The sequence below is a fragment of the Chroicocephalus ridibundus genome, chromosome 3 (genome assembly GCF_963924245.1).
Source record: "Chroicocephalus ridibundus chromosome 3, bChrRid1.1, whole genome shotgun sequence".
Lineage (NCBI taxonomy): Eukaryota > Metazoa > Chordata > Aves > Charadriiformes > Laridae > Chroicocephalus > Chroicocephalus ridibundus.
This window is the reverse complement of record NC_086286.1, coordinates 31,349,693-31,366,288: the sequence shown is the minus strand read 5'-3', so window position 1 is coordinate 31,366,288 and position 16,596 is coordinate 31,349,693. Positions and strand designations below refer to the sequence as shown.

Here is a 16,596-nt window from a genome sequence, read left to right as displayed (position 1 = left end):
TAGGGAGAAGGGCGTGCTCCCTGCCCTGGGTGCCCGGGAAACCCGCTGAGTATTCCCCCCGCCCCCCGGGTTGGGCGGTGGGAGGCAGGTAAGCCTGGGGTCCTGGCAAAGGTCTCTATGATTCATTAAAAAAGCTAGCGGGAGTAGCAGGTTAATTGCGGCACGCTTTTGCCCACTTTAAAGCCCACTGGTTTTAAGGAGAAAGTACATTGCTCTCCCGTCGAAAGAAAAGGGGAAAAAAAAATGAAAAGGAAATAAAGAAACTAAAACTTGGAGTTGTTTGTCATTTGGCTTTTTTCTCCCTACAGTCCTTGCCACGGTAGTGGACATCTGCGGGGAAGATGTGTTTCTTTCTGGCGTGTGAAGATTGCAGGGGTTATCATTTGTTCGCTACTCCTGCCGATAAAAGCGCCCCCGGGAGAGCCTCCGTCTCCCTGCCCTTCCCACGCGGGGACCGGAGGCCGGCCGCCAGAAGCGTGGGTGTCCTCAGCCTTGTGCGAGTGGGTGAAGGGCGGTGGGTAGCCATCCCGCTGCCTCACGGCTCTCCGGCGGAGGGGTTGTCCCCAGCCCAGCGAGCGGCATTGTCGACCCGGTAGAACGGATGAAGGGAGCGGCCGAGGGTCGTAGGGGCTTGCGGAAAGATGAAGGGCAGGAGTTCGGGTGAATCGATTCCTGTCTTGAACGGGACCGGTGAGGGCCTGCAGCCTCCCATACAGGCTGCTGTCTGCAAGGAGACGGTCGAGGCACGGCCGAGAGGGAGATCTGCAGATAAACGCAGCGCCGTCTTGGCACTCACTTGTGGACACGAATCAGTTACGCGCAATGGAAGGCTCCTAGGAAGCGACACGAACGCCCTCCCTCCCCTCCTTCCCTCAGATTGTCTGCGCCCCGGTTAATAAAAGGAGCGTTGCCATAAAAACGACTTTTTATTTCACTCATATTTCACAATTATTGGGTTGACACTGACGGGCTCGCACGCTGCTTCGTGCGCGGCAATGACTGCGCGGAGGGGTGAGGCGCTTCCCGAATGGGCCCTCGGCAAAGTCACACCCGGGACCGGGACCGGGATCGGGACCGGGATGGAACCTCGGGCTTCTCCACCGGGCGGCGGCGGGGCCGGGCACAACTTTCGGTCATCCCGGATAAAGCCTTTCACCGCGGCTGAGGGGAAAGAGCCGGCAGCGGACAGGCAAAATGTCCCTGCCGGACTGGGGACAAATGTTAGCAAGCGATTCGTTCCTCCTGCTCTGAAATATAATTGCAATGCCAGAAAAAAAAAAAAAAAAAAAAAAAGCTCCTCGCCCGATCGTCTGATTCCCTCGCAATTCACTGCAACTTGACTCGCCCCGTGCCGTGGCTTTGCAGCCAGTATCTGCTCTCTCTTCTAGCGCGTATAGGAAAAAAGTTTTTTTTCTTTCCCTAAAGTTAAAAGGAGTTACACAGAATTTGGATCCAGATGTCACTAATTTGCAATTGCTCTGGGACGCAAGCTGATATAGGGTGCTCGGGAAGGGGCCAGCCCTGCCTCTGCCCAGCGCTCTGGGAAGTGCAGTAGCGTTACATGCGAGCTGCAGCCTGGCTAAGGCAGCCTAAAGTGAAAGCGCCTACGGAGGGGTTGGCGTGGAGATTCTGTACTCACATTTTAGGGTGCTAAGAAGCGACTTTCTCAGATCTAAGTCCATGCAACAGGTTTTGACACCTCCTTTCCGGCTAGGGCGAACAGCTGCTCCCGTTCAGATTCAACCGCTGTGGTTGTGAGATGGAAGGAGAGGAAGCGAAGTCAGGTATATCCCTAATAAACGTGGGGCGACCGAGCGCGGTGGCGAGGAGGCGCGGAAGGGAGGGGTGGGGGGTGGCAGCTCAGACTTCGCTAGCGCTTTTCTTTATTGCCACGGTCCCCATCGCGGGAGGGAGCGGAACGGGGCTATATTCTCCCCCGCGAAAGGCACACGGCAGAGGTCGGGGGTGGAAGAGGGGGTTTGTAACTCTCTCGCCGTTTCTGCTCAGTGTAACGTTTGCAGCGGGTCGGTTCCCCCGTCCCGTGATCGTCCTGCTGCGGCTGCGAACTATCCCGCCGCTTAGGTTGGGTAGGAAGAGCTGAGATCGGGATGCTTTCGTTTACAAACAAGCACAGTTTGAATCCTGCAGAAGTCGGCCGGCACCGAGGCACTAAGCGGCCGAGGGCTCCTTTTGTAAAGGGAGGGAGGGATAATCGTGCAAGGGGGGCTTTACGGACCCGTCACCAACATGCCTGAATTTGTTTTAAACGAATTTGAGCTGTCTCTCGCTTGCCCTGCAAAGGAAGCCTCTATTTTGCGTCCCTGGGGGATCCAGGGCGGGAGCCGCCCGCTCTCCACTGCTTCTTCACGGCAGCACTCGGGAAAAGCCCGGACAGGTAGGAGGACGTGCAGCTTCCAAAGCGGAGTGCACTCGGGAAAATACAGACATACGCGGCGGATACGCACAGGCGTCCGGACAGGCTGGGAGCTGGACGCGCGCTGACCCGCTGCCCCCACCCTCCTCTTCCTCCTCCTGCCTCCCTCCCCCGCCGCATTTCGCCTGGCCTCAGCCCTGGCGCGGCTCCTCGCCGGGAGCCGCCGGGCTGGGCGCCGCCGCCCCGGCCTCGCCTTCCCCTGGGGACGGCCTCTGAGCCCGCCCGGGCCGGCACGGAGGCTCCGTCCATCGGCCGCGCAGGGTGAGGCTGCGAGGCGCGGAGCCGCAGCCTGGTCGCCTGTGGCTTCGCTAAATCCCTGACGCGCCGGGGAGGCTAAAAAGGTACCGTGGCAAGAGCCCACAACTGCACAGACCTCTTCTGTCAGGGCTGCAAATGGCGTAGAAAGAACTTGTGAGATCAATTATTATTTCTCCGAAAAAAAAAAGGTGGGGGGGGAACATTAAAAGCCATGGAAACTGCCCTGAGTTTGGGACAGGGAGGCTCCTCCCGCAAGCCTTCACCTGGGCGAGCCCCGGCGCCCGCCGCCGCCCCGGCGGTCCCGCCCGCCCGCGGAGGTACCGCATCGCCCCCCGCTCGCTCCTCTCATCCACTTATCCTCCCCCGACCTTCCAGCTTGCACAATCTCTCTCCTTCGCCTTTCACTTTGCGGAGAGCGAAAGGGACGGAAAAGGCTACGGGTCCTTGCCCCGCACAGTCAGTAAACTAAAAACGCAGTGTATAATGGGCACGCGTGGGTGATAAGGGGCCGCTTAATCACGCCAAGTGTCTCTGACTTTTACACGTGTGCCCCTCCTGGATGAAAAACCCCGACACGCTCCTGGAAATCAAGTAGAAATAAACGGCCAACGTTCAGTGATCACAAATGCCAGCGCCCTGAGCACCGGAGCGCGGTGGGGCATGGCCGGCGGTTAATGGAGAGGCAATCCTTTCCCGGCCCTGTACCATCATGCCTCCTCCTAGCTCCCAGGCAGGTACGATCAGCGTGTAATGGGATCCCAGGTCACGAACAGGGTCTCTATTGTACATGAGAGGCCCCTTCCCTATAAAACTCTCCGACAGTTGTTACTGGGCGCTGGGGAGGGGGGTTAAGCCAACGCATTTAGAAAGAAACTTTCTGCAAGGGCCGGAGCCGGGTTTTTCTCCCCACCGCAGCCGCGGGTGCCGGGAACGGCAGAGCCCGCGGTTCGGGGTGGCGGGGCCGGGATGGGGCTGCGGGGCCCGGACTGAGCGGTGGGGCCGGGATGGGGCTGCGGGATCCTGATGGGGCAGCGGGGCCGGGATGAGGCAGCGGGATCCGGATGGGGCAGCGGGGCCGGGATAGGGCTGAGGGATCCAGACGGGGCGGCGGGGCCGGGATGGGGCAGCGGGATCCAGACGGGGCGGCGGGGTCCGGACGGGGCGGCGGCTCCGTCCCGCAGCGCCCTGCGGCGAGAGGCAGGGGCCCGGGCTCGGCGCTCCGGCGCTGCCCCTCTCCCCCGATGGGCGCCTGCAGCGTCAATCACGGCGGAAATTTCTCCCTCGCTAGCTAATATCTCAGCTCGCCGGGCCGCCTCTGAGTGGATCTGAGCAATCTGTCAACCCAGCCGGGGAGCCACCTCAAAACAGATCGGGTTACCCCTGATTGACAGCGTCACCATGGCAAATAATTTGACTAAAACTATTGTCTTCTCCTGGCAGTCCCCGGGTCAGATAACCGGACCAATCACAGCGCGGATAATCACTTTTCATGCCAGCTTAGAATAATATTATTAAAAAAAAAAGGGGAGAGAGAGAGAAAGAAAGGGGGGAAAAACTCCGAGAGGGAGAGGAGCGAGGGAGCAGGGCTTTACCACTATATTATGTGGGATCTTGCGGCGGCGGGGGGTGGGGGGGAAGCAGGGAGATCCCAAACCGGCGGCCGAGGGGGGTGGGGGTGGGAGAGCCGCGGCCGCTGCGAGCGCTGCAGATAGGAGACAAAAGAGGCACAAAGTTACTCTCGCAACTTGGACTTACAAAAAGGAGGCGGCCGGGGGGGAAAAAGCCGCTCGGGCTCCCGAGACTTTTTTTTCTTCGCTCTTCGCCCTTTTTTTCCTTTTTTTTTTTTTGTTTTTTTCCTCCCACCCGGCTCCCGCCGCCGCTCCGGGGCCGGGCTCCGCCGATGGCCGCGGCCCCCCGCGCCCGGCCGTGACGCCCGAGCGGGCCCCGCCGGGCGCCGCCGCCCCGGGGCCGGCCCCGCATGCCGGGAGCTGCCCGCCGCCCCGCGCCGCTCCCCTCTATGCGGCCGTAGGGTGCGCGGCGGGGCAGGGCTCACCATGTCGATGCTCCCGACTTTTGGCTTCACCCAAGAGCAAGTGGCCTGCGTCTGCGAGGTGCTCCAGCAAGGCGGCAACATCGAGCGGCTGGGGCGGTTCCTCTGGTCCCTCCCTGCCTGCGAGCACCTCCACAAGAACGAGAGCGTCCTGAAGGCCAAGGCGGTGGTGGCCTTCCACCGGGGCAACTTCCGCGAGCTCTACAAGATCCTGGAGAGCCACCAGTTCTCGGCGCACAACCACCCCAAGCTACAGCAGCTCTGGCTGAAGGCGCACTACATCGAGGCGGAGAAGCTGCGGGGGCGACCCCTAGGGGCGGTGGGCAAGTACCGGGTGCGCCGCAAGTTCCCGCTGCCCCGCTCCATCTGGGACGGCGAGGAGACCAGCTACTGCTTCAAGGAGAAGAGCCGCAGCGTCCTCCGCGAGTGGTACGCCCACAACCCCTACCCGTCCCCACGCGAGAAGCGGGAGCTGGCCGAGGCCACCGGCCTCACCACCACCCAGGTCAGCAACTGGTTCAAGAACCGCCGGCAGCGGGACCGCGCGGCCGAGGCCAAGGAAAGGTACGGCTCCCCGTGGCTCCCCCCGGCGCCCCACGGCTCCCTCCGACGCCCCTCGGCTCCCCCCGGTGCTCCCGGCTCTCCTGCCCCGCCTCTCGCCCCGCGCTTGCCCCTCTGCCCCCATCCCCGTCTCCGGGACGGGGGCGCCCAGAGAAGCAGAGGCGAGCGAAGGTGGGCTCTCCGCGACGGCCTCTGCCGCCAAAAGTAGCCCCCGGGAGAACCGGCCGGGACCCCATCCCCGCCGACACCCCCACTCCCCGCACAGCCGGCACGGTGGCCGCCGGGGCAGCCCCCTTCTGCCGGGGGCGCTTCCCACGGCCGGCGGCGACTCCCGGTCAAGCAGCGCGGCCGCCTCCGCCCCGCCGAAACCCGGCGAAGAGGCCGGAGGTGCCGGTGCGGGGCCGCGGCCCAGAGCGAAAGGCCGAGGGCGGCGGGGCTGGAGGCGAGCGCTCCGCGCCCCGCACAGCTCGGAGTGGGTCCTGAGGGTTAGTTACCCCGGTGCGGAGAGGGGAAGCCGTGAGGCAACCGGGAACGAGTGGGTCTGAACGCTGGACGTGGTGGTTTGCAAAAAAATTGCCTCTAACGTCGGCCCCTGGCGTGAGGCGGGAGACCGAGACAGGGACTGAACGGAGCAACCGCTTGCCTCGCTCCTTAAATCGCAGTTCGTATTCACTACCCAGCAAGGTGCTCGTGAATGCGTGTTCACAGATGTGTATTCTGATACCGAGCGTGATTCTGAGACTGTGTTTTTCTCGTTAAATGGAGTGAAGGGATCTTTAATTGCCGGGCAGAGGTTAATGCCCACATCCTTGGGTATTCGGGATGACTTTTCCGTCAGCATTCCCTGTGCCTTAGGAAGACGGTTCGAAGAAGCAAAAAGCGTCCTTTAACTGCACAGTGGCTCCTCGCTAGCTCGCTGAATTGCCCGGTCCATATGGATCTGATCGTAGGGCCTGCGCGGTTAATTAACGGATTAGAAATCTCCCGTAGATCCGTCCCTCCGAGGAGACTTACTATTTTTTTTTTTCGTTTCTGCCTATAACGTGTTTTGGAAACGGCAGGAGCCCCGGCCGCGCAGCTGTGCAGCCCGGCAGGTTCGAGCTCCGCACGGATTTGCTCCATACATTTCCCGAAACGGTGCTAGCACTTTAATTTTCCTTCAAATCCCCGCAAGTGTTGGTTTTACGAGATGTTAGAGATCCTTTTTATTGCTGATAGCGGGGACTCACCTTCAAATATCCAAAGGAAATGAAGGTTACACTTATTCCTTCTTTTTTTTTTCCCGAGGAATCGGTTTTTAAAGGTCTCCAGAGACAAATAAGATTTTTGACATTGAAAAATACACTCAACCTAATATTACACTCCAGGCGTTGGAAAACAGACCGTTCATGGGATTGCCATTCAGTCAAGCGAACTTGTTCAAACAGAGCTTTCTTGTCTATTTTTATTTTTTTGGCACAAAGTGTCTCCAGCCACATCCTGCAGCCCTTATTGAGGAAAAGCCGTCAGCGCGGTGGCTTCACTTCTCTCGACCAAATCCTGCAGGATAGGGCCCCTCTGCCAGATAGTGTGCTTCAAAGCTTCCGCAGAAGCTTTTAAATAGACTCGCAATGCCTTCAGTATTTCAGTCAGGGCTGCGTCTAAAGTATTTCTACGAGGGCTATGCCTAAAAGCCGCCTTAGCCTTGACGGGACGGCCGCCCCCACCCCATCTCGCCCCTCTCATTTCGAAAAAATAATGGCAATAATAATAATAAAAAAATTTACATGCAAGGGCTTGGCCAACCTCCAGCGATTTCTCGGTATTTACCCGGTGATGGAGTTTGAAATTATGTCCTGCCTTTCCCAGCCGGTTGCCTCTGTCGGGGGGCGCACCGGCGGTGCCGGTTCCCCCCGCCGCGGAGCCGGCTGCGGGGCCACCCGGGCTGCGCCCTCCGTCTCCCGGGGAGGGACGGAGGGATCGCAGCGGGCGTGCGGAGCGTTTCCCGAGAGGGCCGGGGAAATAAGCGAGTTAACTCTCTTTGCTTGCCTTATCTTCCATATTGGGCTATGTTTTCAGCTCAGGGACGGGGGGGGGGTGTGTGTGTGTGAAAAAGCCCATTTACTTATGGAAAAGCCTTTCCCGCCTGGTGCGAGCCTGGGCGGCTGTGCTGCTGCACAGAGCAATCCTGCCTGAGACTCCCCGTGCTTTGGCCTTCCCAGCAGAAATTGCGGCCGAACTTCTCTTCAGCTCCGGGAGCAATTTTAAAGTTAAAAAGTCTTTTTTTTTTTTTCCTTATGTCTTCCTCCCTTCCCTTCTTCCCCCACCCACCCGACCACCACCACCACCCCCCCCACCACCACCACCACCCCCCAAGCTGTGCAAAAGCTTTGGAGGCAGAAAATGACGTTTTGGCAAAGTGACACTTTCCGCTGGGCTAGTGGGAGACTCTGTTTACAAGCTCGGCGGACCTTAGACCTTTGTGCCAGATGAAGAGGCCTTGGAGGTTTGCAGAGTTTGTAAACCTACTGTTTCTGCATCCCCTCCCTTCCCCGCTCGCCGCCCCACGGGAGCCAGCTCCCCGCCGCCCGCCGCCCGCCGCCCCCGCTCCCGCGGAGCGCACTCCGGAGCGGCGGCCACACGGTGATTTCCCTCCCTCTTTTGTGTTTCCTATAGGGAAAACAACGAGAATTCCAACTCCAACAGCCACAACCCGCTTTCGGCGTCAATGAACGGGAATAAGACAGTTTTGGGGAGCTCAGAGGACGAGAAGACGCCGTCAGGGACCCCGGATCACACCTCCTCCAGCCCCGCGCTGCTGCTCAGCTCCAACCCCGGGCTGCAGCCCCTGCACGGCCTGGGCCACCCCCAGGGCCCCAGTGCCATCCCCGTGCCCAGTGCCGACCCCATGCACCACCACAACTTGCAGGACTCCATCCTCAACCCCATGTCATCCAACCTGGTCGATCTGGGCTCTTAAAAACCGTGTACACGCTCCCTCCTTCGCATCAGCCCTCCTTTACTCTATTTTTTTCCTTTTTTTTTTTTCCCTTAATCTTACCAGAGACTTTGAAAACGATGACGTACTCCTTAGTGGATGTGTTGTGCCCTTTGGCAGCAGGCTGGCTGCAGGTTTGGAAGGTATCGGACTTGGCTGTGGGCAGTAATGTTGTGAAAAGCCTTAAGGGTTGCTTAAAGGTGGTCTCAGGCGTGTAAGGACTGTTGGACAGGAGCTGTGATTTTTCACGGCAGGCTGTAAGGCGGTTCGGCGTAGCAGCTCTTTCCAGCCTTGACTTTACGAATGTCTCGGTGGTGTCACCCGATCAGGCCGGTCTGTGTGGGAAGAGGCACATTGTAATCTTTTATTTTCGGGGGGTGGGGAGGAAAGGGGAGCATAAGGCCACTGTTTCCATGCCTGTTTGGAAGTTACACATCGCTCCCGTTATTCTATTGTAGTTATGTATCCGTGGCAGGTGTACGATGTACAATTTCAACTAAGAATACAAAAGTTGTAGTCAAATTATAGCAGCAACACGCGCTCTAGGCAGACTCTGTAACCTTCTTGTAGCTGATGCTATGCAGAGAGACGGCTTCTTTGGCCTTGTCCATGTGGTGCTTTCGCCATTTGCGGGGTGGGAAAGGAAGTGATGGCCCGGCTCTGGCCCCAGCCCCCGAGGAAGGCAGGGGCAGATTCTCCCCCTCGGTGTGCAACGAGGGCGGGAGCGGGCTTTAAAGAAAAGAGGAATTGCTGCTCAAGTTTAGACCTAAACGACAGTATCAACCGCAAGTCACTCACCTTAGTTTTGTTTATTGTTTATATTATGTGAATACATTCTTTGGAAAATATTTCTGCTTTTATTTTATAATAAAATTTAGAAATCTAACTCGGCGTGCGGCTGCTTCACTCGCCCGCGGGGTGTTTTCAGTCTCAGCCCTGAGCAGAGCAGAGCCGGCCGGTGGCCGGGGCTGATCGCGCTCGGCCGGGGGAGGCGGCGGACACCCGGACGGTGTCGGGGTCCCCGGACTCCTCCCTTTCCCGGGGTTCCCCCCCTGCCGCCCCAGGGGCGAGCGGGCCTCTTCCCTCAGCGCCCCCCGGGCGGTCAAACGGCATCTCCGCTCCGTTTTGGGGTGCCCCGCAGAGCAACGGCTGGGCACGGCGGGGGCCGCTCCGGCCCGGCCCGGGGAAGTGGCGTGCGCCGGGGAGGAGCGGGGAGGCAAGGGGACGGAGAAGGATAGGCGGTGCGGGCTCTAAGGGCAGCGGGGAGGTCGCCCACCTGCTCCTCCGAGGGCACGGCCGGGCAGGCGGCGGGCTTTTCCGCCCCCGTGTCTACTGGCCCCAGTGGAAAGTCGCCCCCCGCCGTCCCCCCTCGCCCCACGCAAACCGAGCGTGGCCAGACCCTGCTCCGGACTCCGGCACGGCTGGGCTGCAAACGCCTTGCCAGCGCCCGTGGGAGCGATGCCGGGAACGGGATTTCTCTATTCGTCTCCTTTCTTTCTTTCTTTCTTTCTTTCTTTCTTTCTTTCTTTCTTTCTTTCTTTCTTTCTGTCTTTCTGTCTTTCTGTCTTTCTGTCTTTCTGTCTTTCTGTCTTTCTGTCTTTCTTCCCCCGCCCCCCCTCTTTTTTGTAAGCACAGGGTGGCAAAAGGGACAGGCAAGTTGCTTCCAAGTTTACTTCATTAAAAGATAAGAGCTCAGAGTGGTTTCATTACGGCTTGCACCCTCGCTACCACCTCTTCGCTAGAAGCCGAATGTGATCTATCATCTGTTTAAATGTTCCTCAGAGCTTGCAAGGGGTTTTGTACTTTTTCTTTTTTTTTTCCCCTAAAATGAATTTCTTGTGAAAAATAACCCGAGAAAACGATATGGCTTCAAGCGGGATAGAAATATGCGTAGATCAGCAAAGATCCTGTCCAGGTTTCAGACGCTGGCTGAAATTTCAATCAGCGGGAGTTTTGTGCGGGCAATGTCCTAATTTGATATAATCTGGGGCTGGATTAGCGCCTCGGTGCCTTTGTGGGTGCTCGCTAAAAGCACATTTCTCTGCGGCCCCGTTAATGTCTGTAGAAGGGAAAGTGTGGATGTCGGTAACGGGGAAGATCGGCCTCGGAAAAAAAAAAAAAAAACACCTCTTCCTTACTCGTGGTTATAAATCCAGTGTTCTCGTTATGCTGGGGTGCGGCGGGGTACAATGTTATAGAGGAGACAATGTGGTATATTCAGGTTTATGTTTCTCCTGTTTCTGCTGTTTGGGGTGATTTTTCAGCAGCGGAGGTGATGCGGCTGTCGGCTCTGCTGTGGGAGCGTACCGGTGCGGTCTGCGTGCATTAGGGTCTAAACAGCAGATCCTGTTATTTCCGTTGAGGGGCATCTAATAATTTTAGCTATGAATTTTAATCCTTTGAAAATAAACATTTCGCAAGTATACGAACGACTGCTTCCTAGGGCTACAGAAGATCCCCGCTCCCTGTAAAATAATACATGCAGCCGTGCAGTATTGCAAAGAACGAATTAATTGGCTGGTTAATTATTTTGTATTTTTAGGGATAGAAATAAGTTTGGGAAGGAAAACAGAACGACTGGGTTACTAAAACATGGCCTCGAAACAGAAATAAAGCCTTAAGGCTTTGCCCGCTGGAAGGAAAAAAAATAGAGAAAGAGTAAAGCCAAGATGGGGAACATTTAAAGAGGCAGTATGAAAACAGGATGGGTTTTACGTGGTTAATAAAAGGTCATATTGCACAGAGGAGGCAGAATTCGATCGGGGAAGGTAAATGAAGGGCTGACAGGGTGAGAAAGGCCCTTTGAAAGCGAGGGGCGATGAAAACTCCTGTAAATTGCAGCGAGGATCACTTATAGACGGAGAAAGGAAGAGAGGGCGACTCGCTGAAGTCAATTAGAGACAGCTAGAAACTGAAATCATGCAGTATGAAAAAAAAAATCTGCAGGTCAATCTAGCATTAAGGGCGCACACAGCTTAAAGCCCAGATGATGGGACGTGTGTAATGCAACCTGAAAACCCGTACATGTTAAGACTCATTTTATCGGACCGTGCTTGCCTTAGTAATGATGTTTGGTAAATTAGCGCAAATCCCCCCGATTTTCCACGCACAGAAAAAGTTCCCGATAGAGGAATATGCCGAAACTGACGTGACTAATCCTTGGTTTTAAACAGATTAGTTATGATTCACTAGCATTACGTTACATGGGGCATATCTCATCTCAGGGTTGGCTGTTTACAGGGTACCCACACAGGTTTCGGGGCATAAATAAAAAGGTGGTGCGGACCCAGCAGGCTTTACCCATGAAACTCCCCCTGGCTGTCCCCAGGCTGAGGCCAGGATGCAGCAGGCAAACCCCACAGCTGAGACCCTGTAGCTTGGACACCTAGGGAAAAACTGCACACAAAATCTCTCTCTCGTATATGCACACGCACGTACACCTACCTACATACACATATGTATATATATATGAAAGTAGTATTTACCCGCAAACTAGAACCTTACCAAATTACCTAATGAATGCAGCACTTATGGACCCCAGAACTGTTAGCTGAAGTAATTCCTTTAGATAGCAGGGCGCTGAATATTCACGGTGTACTAGAGCAGATTTGTTGTTGACTGTCCTGGTACTGCGCTGAAGAGGGTTATGACAGAAACTGCACATTTGAGACAGAAAGCCACTTCGGCTGTCCTGACAGGGTGCGGCTCGCCACCCTGCCAGGGAAATACTGATGGAAGAGAGGGGAGAGCATCCCGACAGGCTGCTGGAGACGTGGCACAGTCCCCGAAGGGGAGCATGACAGTTTACTGGGGACAGGGAGCAAGTTTATTGGAGTAAGAGCCTTTCCTGTGAGTAGGGGAGCATGTGCCAGAGCTTGCTATCCAGCTGGTTGAAGGCCTTCCCTCTGTAAGCCCTTGCAGGAGCTTGGGGATAAACAGGACCCTCCGGGAAGCACAGTCACATCTCATCTACCACAGGCTGCGTGGCTGCATTTTCATTTGGATAATACAGGCCATTTAGCAGACTTTGAACATAATCTACACGGGAGAAGTTGCCTGCTTGGCATATTTCTCGTGGGCTACCCCGGAGAAAGTCAGGTTCCCTCTTCTCTTTGCCATTCCTGGCTCAGCAGTTCGGGCCTAACTGAAACCTCAATGTGTTTTTGAGGGGAGCTGCTCCGGTCCCAGAATGAAAAGCCTTGGAAGTGCCTCTGCCTGCCCAGCGATGTTTGTGTAAGGCAGTCGGGCTCCTGTTACCAGACCCGGAAACAAAATCTATTGCCTTCTTTAGGAGAAACAAATGCAGCCCGGTATGAGCAGGCTCTTGCCTTGAACAAACCCTCACTTGAGCATGACAAATAATGTAGGGGGATGGCGATGAAAACACTGGCCACCGGCCCTTGCTGCAGAGCTCTTTAACTTCCTCTGCTTAGTGAATCAAAACGCTGTGCCTCAGACAGCCAAGAAAAATACACTGAAGGGAACTTTCAGTGCTTCAGCACACAAGGAAAAGGTGAGGGTTTTGTCTGAAGGAGAGTAGTTCTGGGGTTTGGAAAAACACATACTTCAACTTAGGAGCTGGGCTGCCTGATCACCTTCTTCCCATTTTGCGGCGGGGCTCAAAGTTTCCCCTCCCTGCTCGGGAGAGGCGGCTCCTTGCTCGGCGAGAAGGTCCATCGCCTTCTCACTTAAATAAAAGGGAAGCGGGGGTAGGGGGGTGTTTTGTTGGTGGTTGGCTTAGGTTGTTTGGGGGTTTTTTTGCCGCTGGGCGAAAACGCTCAACCTCCAGCTCTAAATATCAAATTCGCCTTTATCCGGAGTCCCGGTGAGCCGCAGAGCCGGTCCCGCACCGCGCCCTGGGGTACCGGCAGGCGGCGGCTCCCGAGCGGGCGGCCGGGCTTGCTGGGCGGCAGAGCAATGATCTATTCCTGCCTCCAGCCCAACCCGTGTCCTACAGGGAAAAAAAATAAAAAAGAAAGAAAAAAAAAGAAAGAAAAGAAAAAGAAAAAGAAAAAAAGACTCCTTCAAAAAAACAGACAGACACACGGAAAGAAATTGGGACTTCACCAAGAGTCTGGGACTCAGAGCGAAACGGAGAGGTTTAGTGGGAGCTAAGGTGAACAGACAGGTAAAAAGTTACATCAGCAAACACTGCTGCTCAGGAGAAGCGGGGAGAGGAGAAATCACTTGGAAAGATGAAAATCGCACATGTGCTTCTGATGACCCCATTAGATGCGAAGTCCTCCAGGAAATACATATTTGAAACAGCCAGGAAAAACAAACATGCCTTTTATAGACTTGCCTGTCCCGCCATGAAAAATGCAAACTTCGGTATGGTGCGTGTGTATCTAGGGGGTGGGAGGCAGGAAGGTGGAACAGATTTTGTAAAGAACCCGATTAAAGCTACCTTCATCAGAAATATTAATTTGCCCTGCCCTGCTCACCAAAAATAGGCTGAAGCGTGAAAACACAGGCAGTAGTTAAAAATTCCACGAGTGAGACGGGCATCTGAGTCTGAAAAGTGACTGTCGGGAGCTCGTCTGGGTGTCAACACAGGCAAGACCGGCTGGCAACAGTGAGGAAGAAAAAAAAAACCACGACGGTGGCGCGAAGAGTTAAAAAGCGGGACTTTATAAAGCCTACAGTTTGCTGTGAAGTTGGGCAAAGTCCAGTGAATCATATTGGAAGAGCGATTTCTCGCAGTGCAGGAGTTTGGGTCTGGGCAGAGATACCCCCAACCCCGCCGTCCCAAAGGGCTGGTTTAGACGCATTTGTGCTGGGGGTCGGCGGAGAGAGCAGAGACCCGATCCCAGAGCACTGCAGCAGTAAAGGCATTTTTCCTCCTCTCCCTCCGGCTCTCTGCACACCTCAGGAGGGGGGAGCAGGTGACTTGGAACCCCTCCGGTTCAGCGGGATGCGTTTAATGGGAAGAGGCTAAATAGCGTCGCCCTCTTGTCACCGAAGGGCTGCGTGAGGGGCGAAAGCATTACCAAAGCTTCACCTAGTGGCATCCCCGGGTGAGGCCCGACCCGACCACCGAGCAAAGCCGAGCCGGGACCTCTCCCGGGTCTCCCGGGCCCCGGGTCTCCCGGTCCTCTCCCGGGTCCCGGGGACCCCCGGCGCCGTGAAACCAAGCGGCCGCCGGCTCCTGCCTTCGGGTGTTGCCTGTGCCCCGGCCGCCGGCTCCTGCCGTCGGGGGCTGCCTGTGCCCCGGCAGCCGGAGCCACCCCGTGGTAGTGAACCGGTTGTTTCCCACCGACGGGGCACACACGGCAGGCGGTGTATCTGGTCCCAGCAGGTCGCTCCTTCCACCCCTCTTCGCTGCCGAAGCCGGAGGAGCAGGGCAGGGGCACGGCTTCCCCAGGGCAGCGGAGGGCACAGAGGCTGCTGGAGAGGGGGGAAGAGGGTTTTTTTCCGCCATAGCCTGAGATATTCGGTTACACATGAGCCCAGCAGCTGCTGGGGGCGAGGATCCGCACCCCTGCGCACCGCGCAGCGAGCGAGGAAGAGAGAGGACGTTAAAAAACTTAAGAAAAGGCTTGGGACACCGCTTTTTAAGAGCCTTTGGAACGCACACCCAACAAAAACATCAACAACTGGAAAGTCAGGACGGTTTGGAAACCTCTCGGATTGAAACGAAACCAGACGTGGGGCAGGGAGGTGTCGCCAGCGTTGCGCGGAGCCGGGCTGTGGGGGCCCCGCGAGTGGCCGTGGGGAGCGGCGTGGGGATAGGCTCCGTCCCTGCGCAGCAACCTCGCTGCCTTCCCAAATTAGAAGGTGGACGATCCCACCTCACTCGCCATTTTAGCAGAAACCGAGGCGGCGGGAGGCAAGAGGCGATGCCGACGCCGGGCTCTCTGCTGCGAGTGTGTGCGGAGCCGGGCTCCGTCATCCCGAGTGTGCCCAGAAGATGCCACTGCTTTCTCCTCCATAGGTGCGGCAGATCCCCCACGGTGCCGTGGCTCTGCGGGGTGGTTTCGGCCGGAGAAAAGCCCCAGATACCTTTCAGCTTAGAAGGGGCATTTTTTTTATTTTTTCGGGCGAGGCCGGCACGGCGAAAGCGACGGTGTTTCCCATCTACAGCTATTACTTTGAGACCTGATGGTTATTTCTGCCAGTCTCCGACATGCCGTCCCCGCGGGGGATCTCCGGAGGTTTAGGGAGGCCAGTCGCTCTCCCATAATTACTCTAAATCGGGTGTCTTTATTACCTCGACTGGTGCCGGGCGAAGGCAAATAAAGCCGCCTTGACGATATTCATCCGGGCGCTGCTGCCGTCACCGTTAATTTGGAACAACCCCCCCGAGCCCGGCGGGGCGGAAAGGACCGGGCTATTGCACTGCCCGTCCCCACCTCGCCGGGGCCCCCGCACGGTCGGCGCGGGGGTTTGTACCCCAAGGCGAGCCTGGCCCTGCCTGAGGTGCCCTGAGGGGTGGCGGACGAGGGGAGACGAGGGGCTGCCCGAAACCGCCTCCCGCATACCCGGCAGCTGGGAAGGGTCCAGGGAGGTCCGTCCCCGCCCTCCGCATCGCCCCGCTGGGACAGACGTCGAGGGGCAAGACGGAGAGCAGTGTCCAGAGGGCGCAGGCTCCCCTGCGGGCCTTTCACCCCCACCGCCCTTCGAGCCCACAAAATGCCCCCGCGGTCCGTCTGCAGTGCGGGGGGACCCCAGCCCCCGGTAGGTGCCCGGCGGCGCCCCGGCTGCTCCCTCCCCGGGGCCGCGCCTCTTGCATGGGCTGGCTGGAGCCGGGGCCGCCCTGCGAAAGGCAGAGAGGGGCTGCGGTGTCAGTGGGAGAGAAGACTTAAGCCTGCTGCCTACCCGCTCGGTTGGCATGCGTTGCCATTTCGATGGTATCTCGCTTTTGGAGGCATTTTATGGCTGGGGGAAATCTAATCCGGTGAAGAGAAAGGAAGAGAATACTGTTGGCATTGAATGAACCCCGTGTGGTAATCTTCGGGCAAATGTGCGGGTTTCCATGCCAAAGCGAAGTGTTTTTTCGTCGGGCCTGCTCATACTCTGAAGGGAGGCGAAGACACCATTTAAGAAATCCAGCTGGTTGCAAATCATACATTTAATCTCTCAGCTGGAATGATTTAATGGATCAGTATCGAGTAACAGTCCTGGAAAAGTAGCCTCCTAAAAAAACAGAGATAAATCCTGATTGAATAATAGTAAATGAAAACCGTGGATTACAGTGACTGCAAGACAGTATTTTCCTTGCAGTCGTCGAAAGATGCCGCCTCAGAGGGGCCAAGCGAGCCGACAAAGCCCCGCATGTCATTTCGATGTTGGCAGAGGCAGGTCCCGGCAGCCTGT

At 56.9% G+C, this 16,596-nt stretch overlaps 1 protein-coding gene and 1 long non-coding RNA gene across 3 annotated transcripts; one reads left to right on the top strand and one right to left on the bottom strand.

Moving 5' to 3' along the window:
* Window positions 1–337: 337 nt before the first annotated feature.
* On the bottom strand, window positions 338–4,879 carry LOC134512833 (uncharacterized). 2 transcript variants are annotated; one of them, XR_010070256.1, is made up of 3 exons: window positions 4,448–4,536; window positions 1,640–1,746; window positions 338–762 (listed from the first exon to the last, which is right to left on the bottom strand). It is a non-coding gene; the product is annotated as an uncharacterized LOC134512833 (long non-coding RNA). The 2 variants fall into 2 exon arrangements; XR_010070255.1 differs by lacking the exons at window positions 338–762; window positions 4,448–4,536 and adding exons at window positions 914–1,208; window positions 4,746–4,879.
* Window positions 4,414–9,166, top strand: SIX2 (SIX homeobox 2). The gene is made up of 2 exons (XM_063328626.1): window positions 4,414–5,306; window positions 7,959–9,166. The coding sequence occupies exons 1-2, from the start codon at window positions 4,747–4,749 to the stop codon at window positions 8,260–8,262; spliced, it is 864 nt and encodes a 287-aa protein (XP_063184696.1). The 5' UTR covers window positions 4,414–4,746; the 3' UTR covers window positions 8,263–9,166.
* Window positions 9,167–16,596: the final 7,430 nt, after the last annotated feature.

What these genes read in the sequence shown, in the direction of transcription:
- SIX2 (XM_063328626.1), top strand. Translation starts at nt 4,747, where the DNA reads ATGTCGATGCTCCCGACTTTTGGCTTCACCCAAGAGCAAGTGGCCTGC. An exon ending in GCGGCCGAGGCCAAGGAAAG is followed by an intron (nt 5,307 to 7,958) that starts GTACGGCTCCCC and finishes TGTTTCCTATAG; the next exon opens with GGAAAACAACGAGAATTCCA.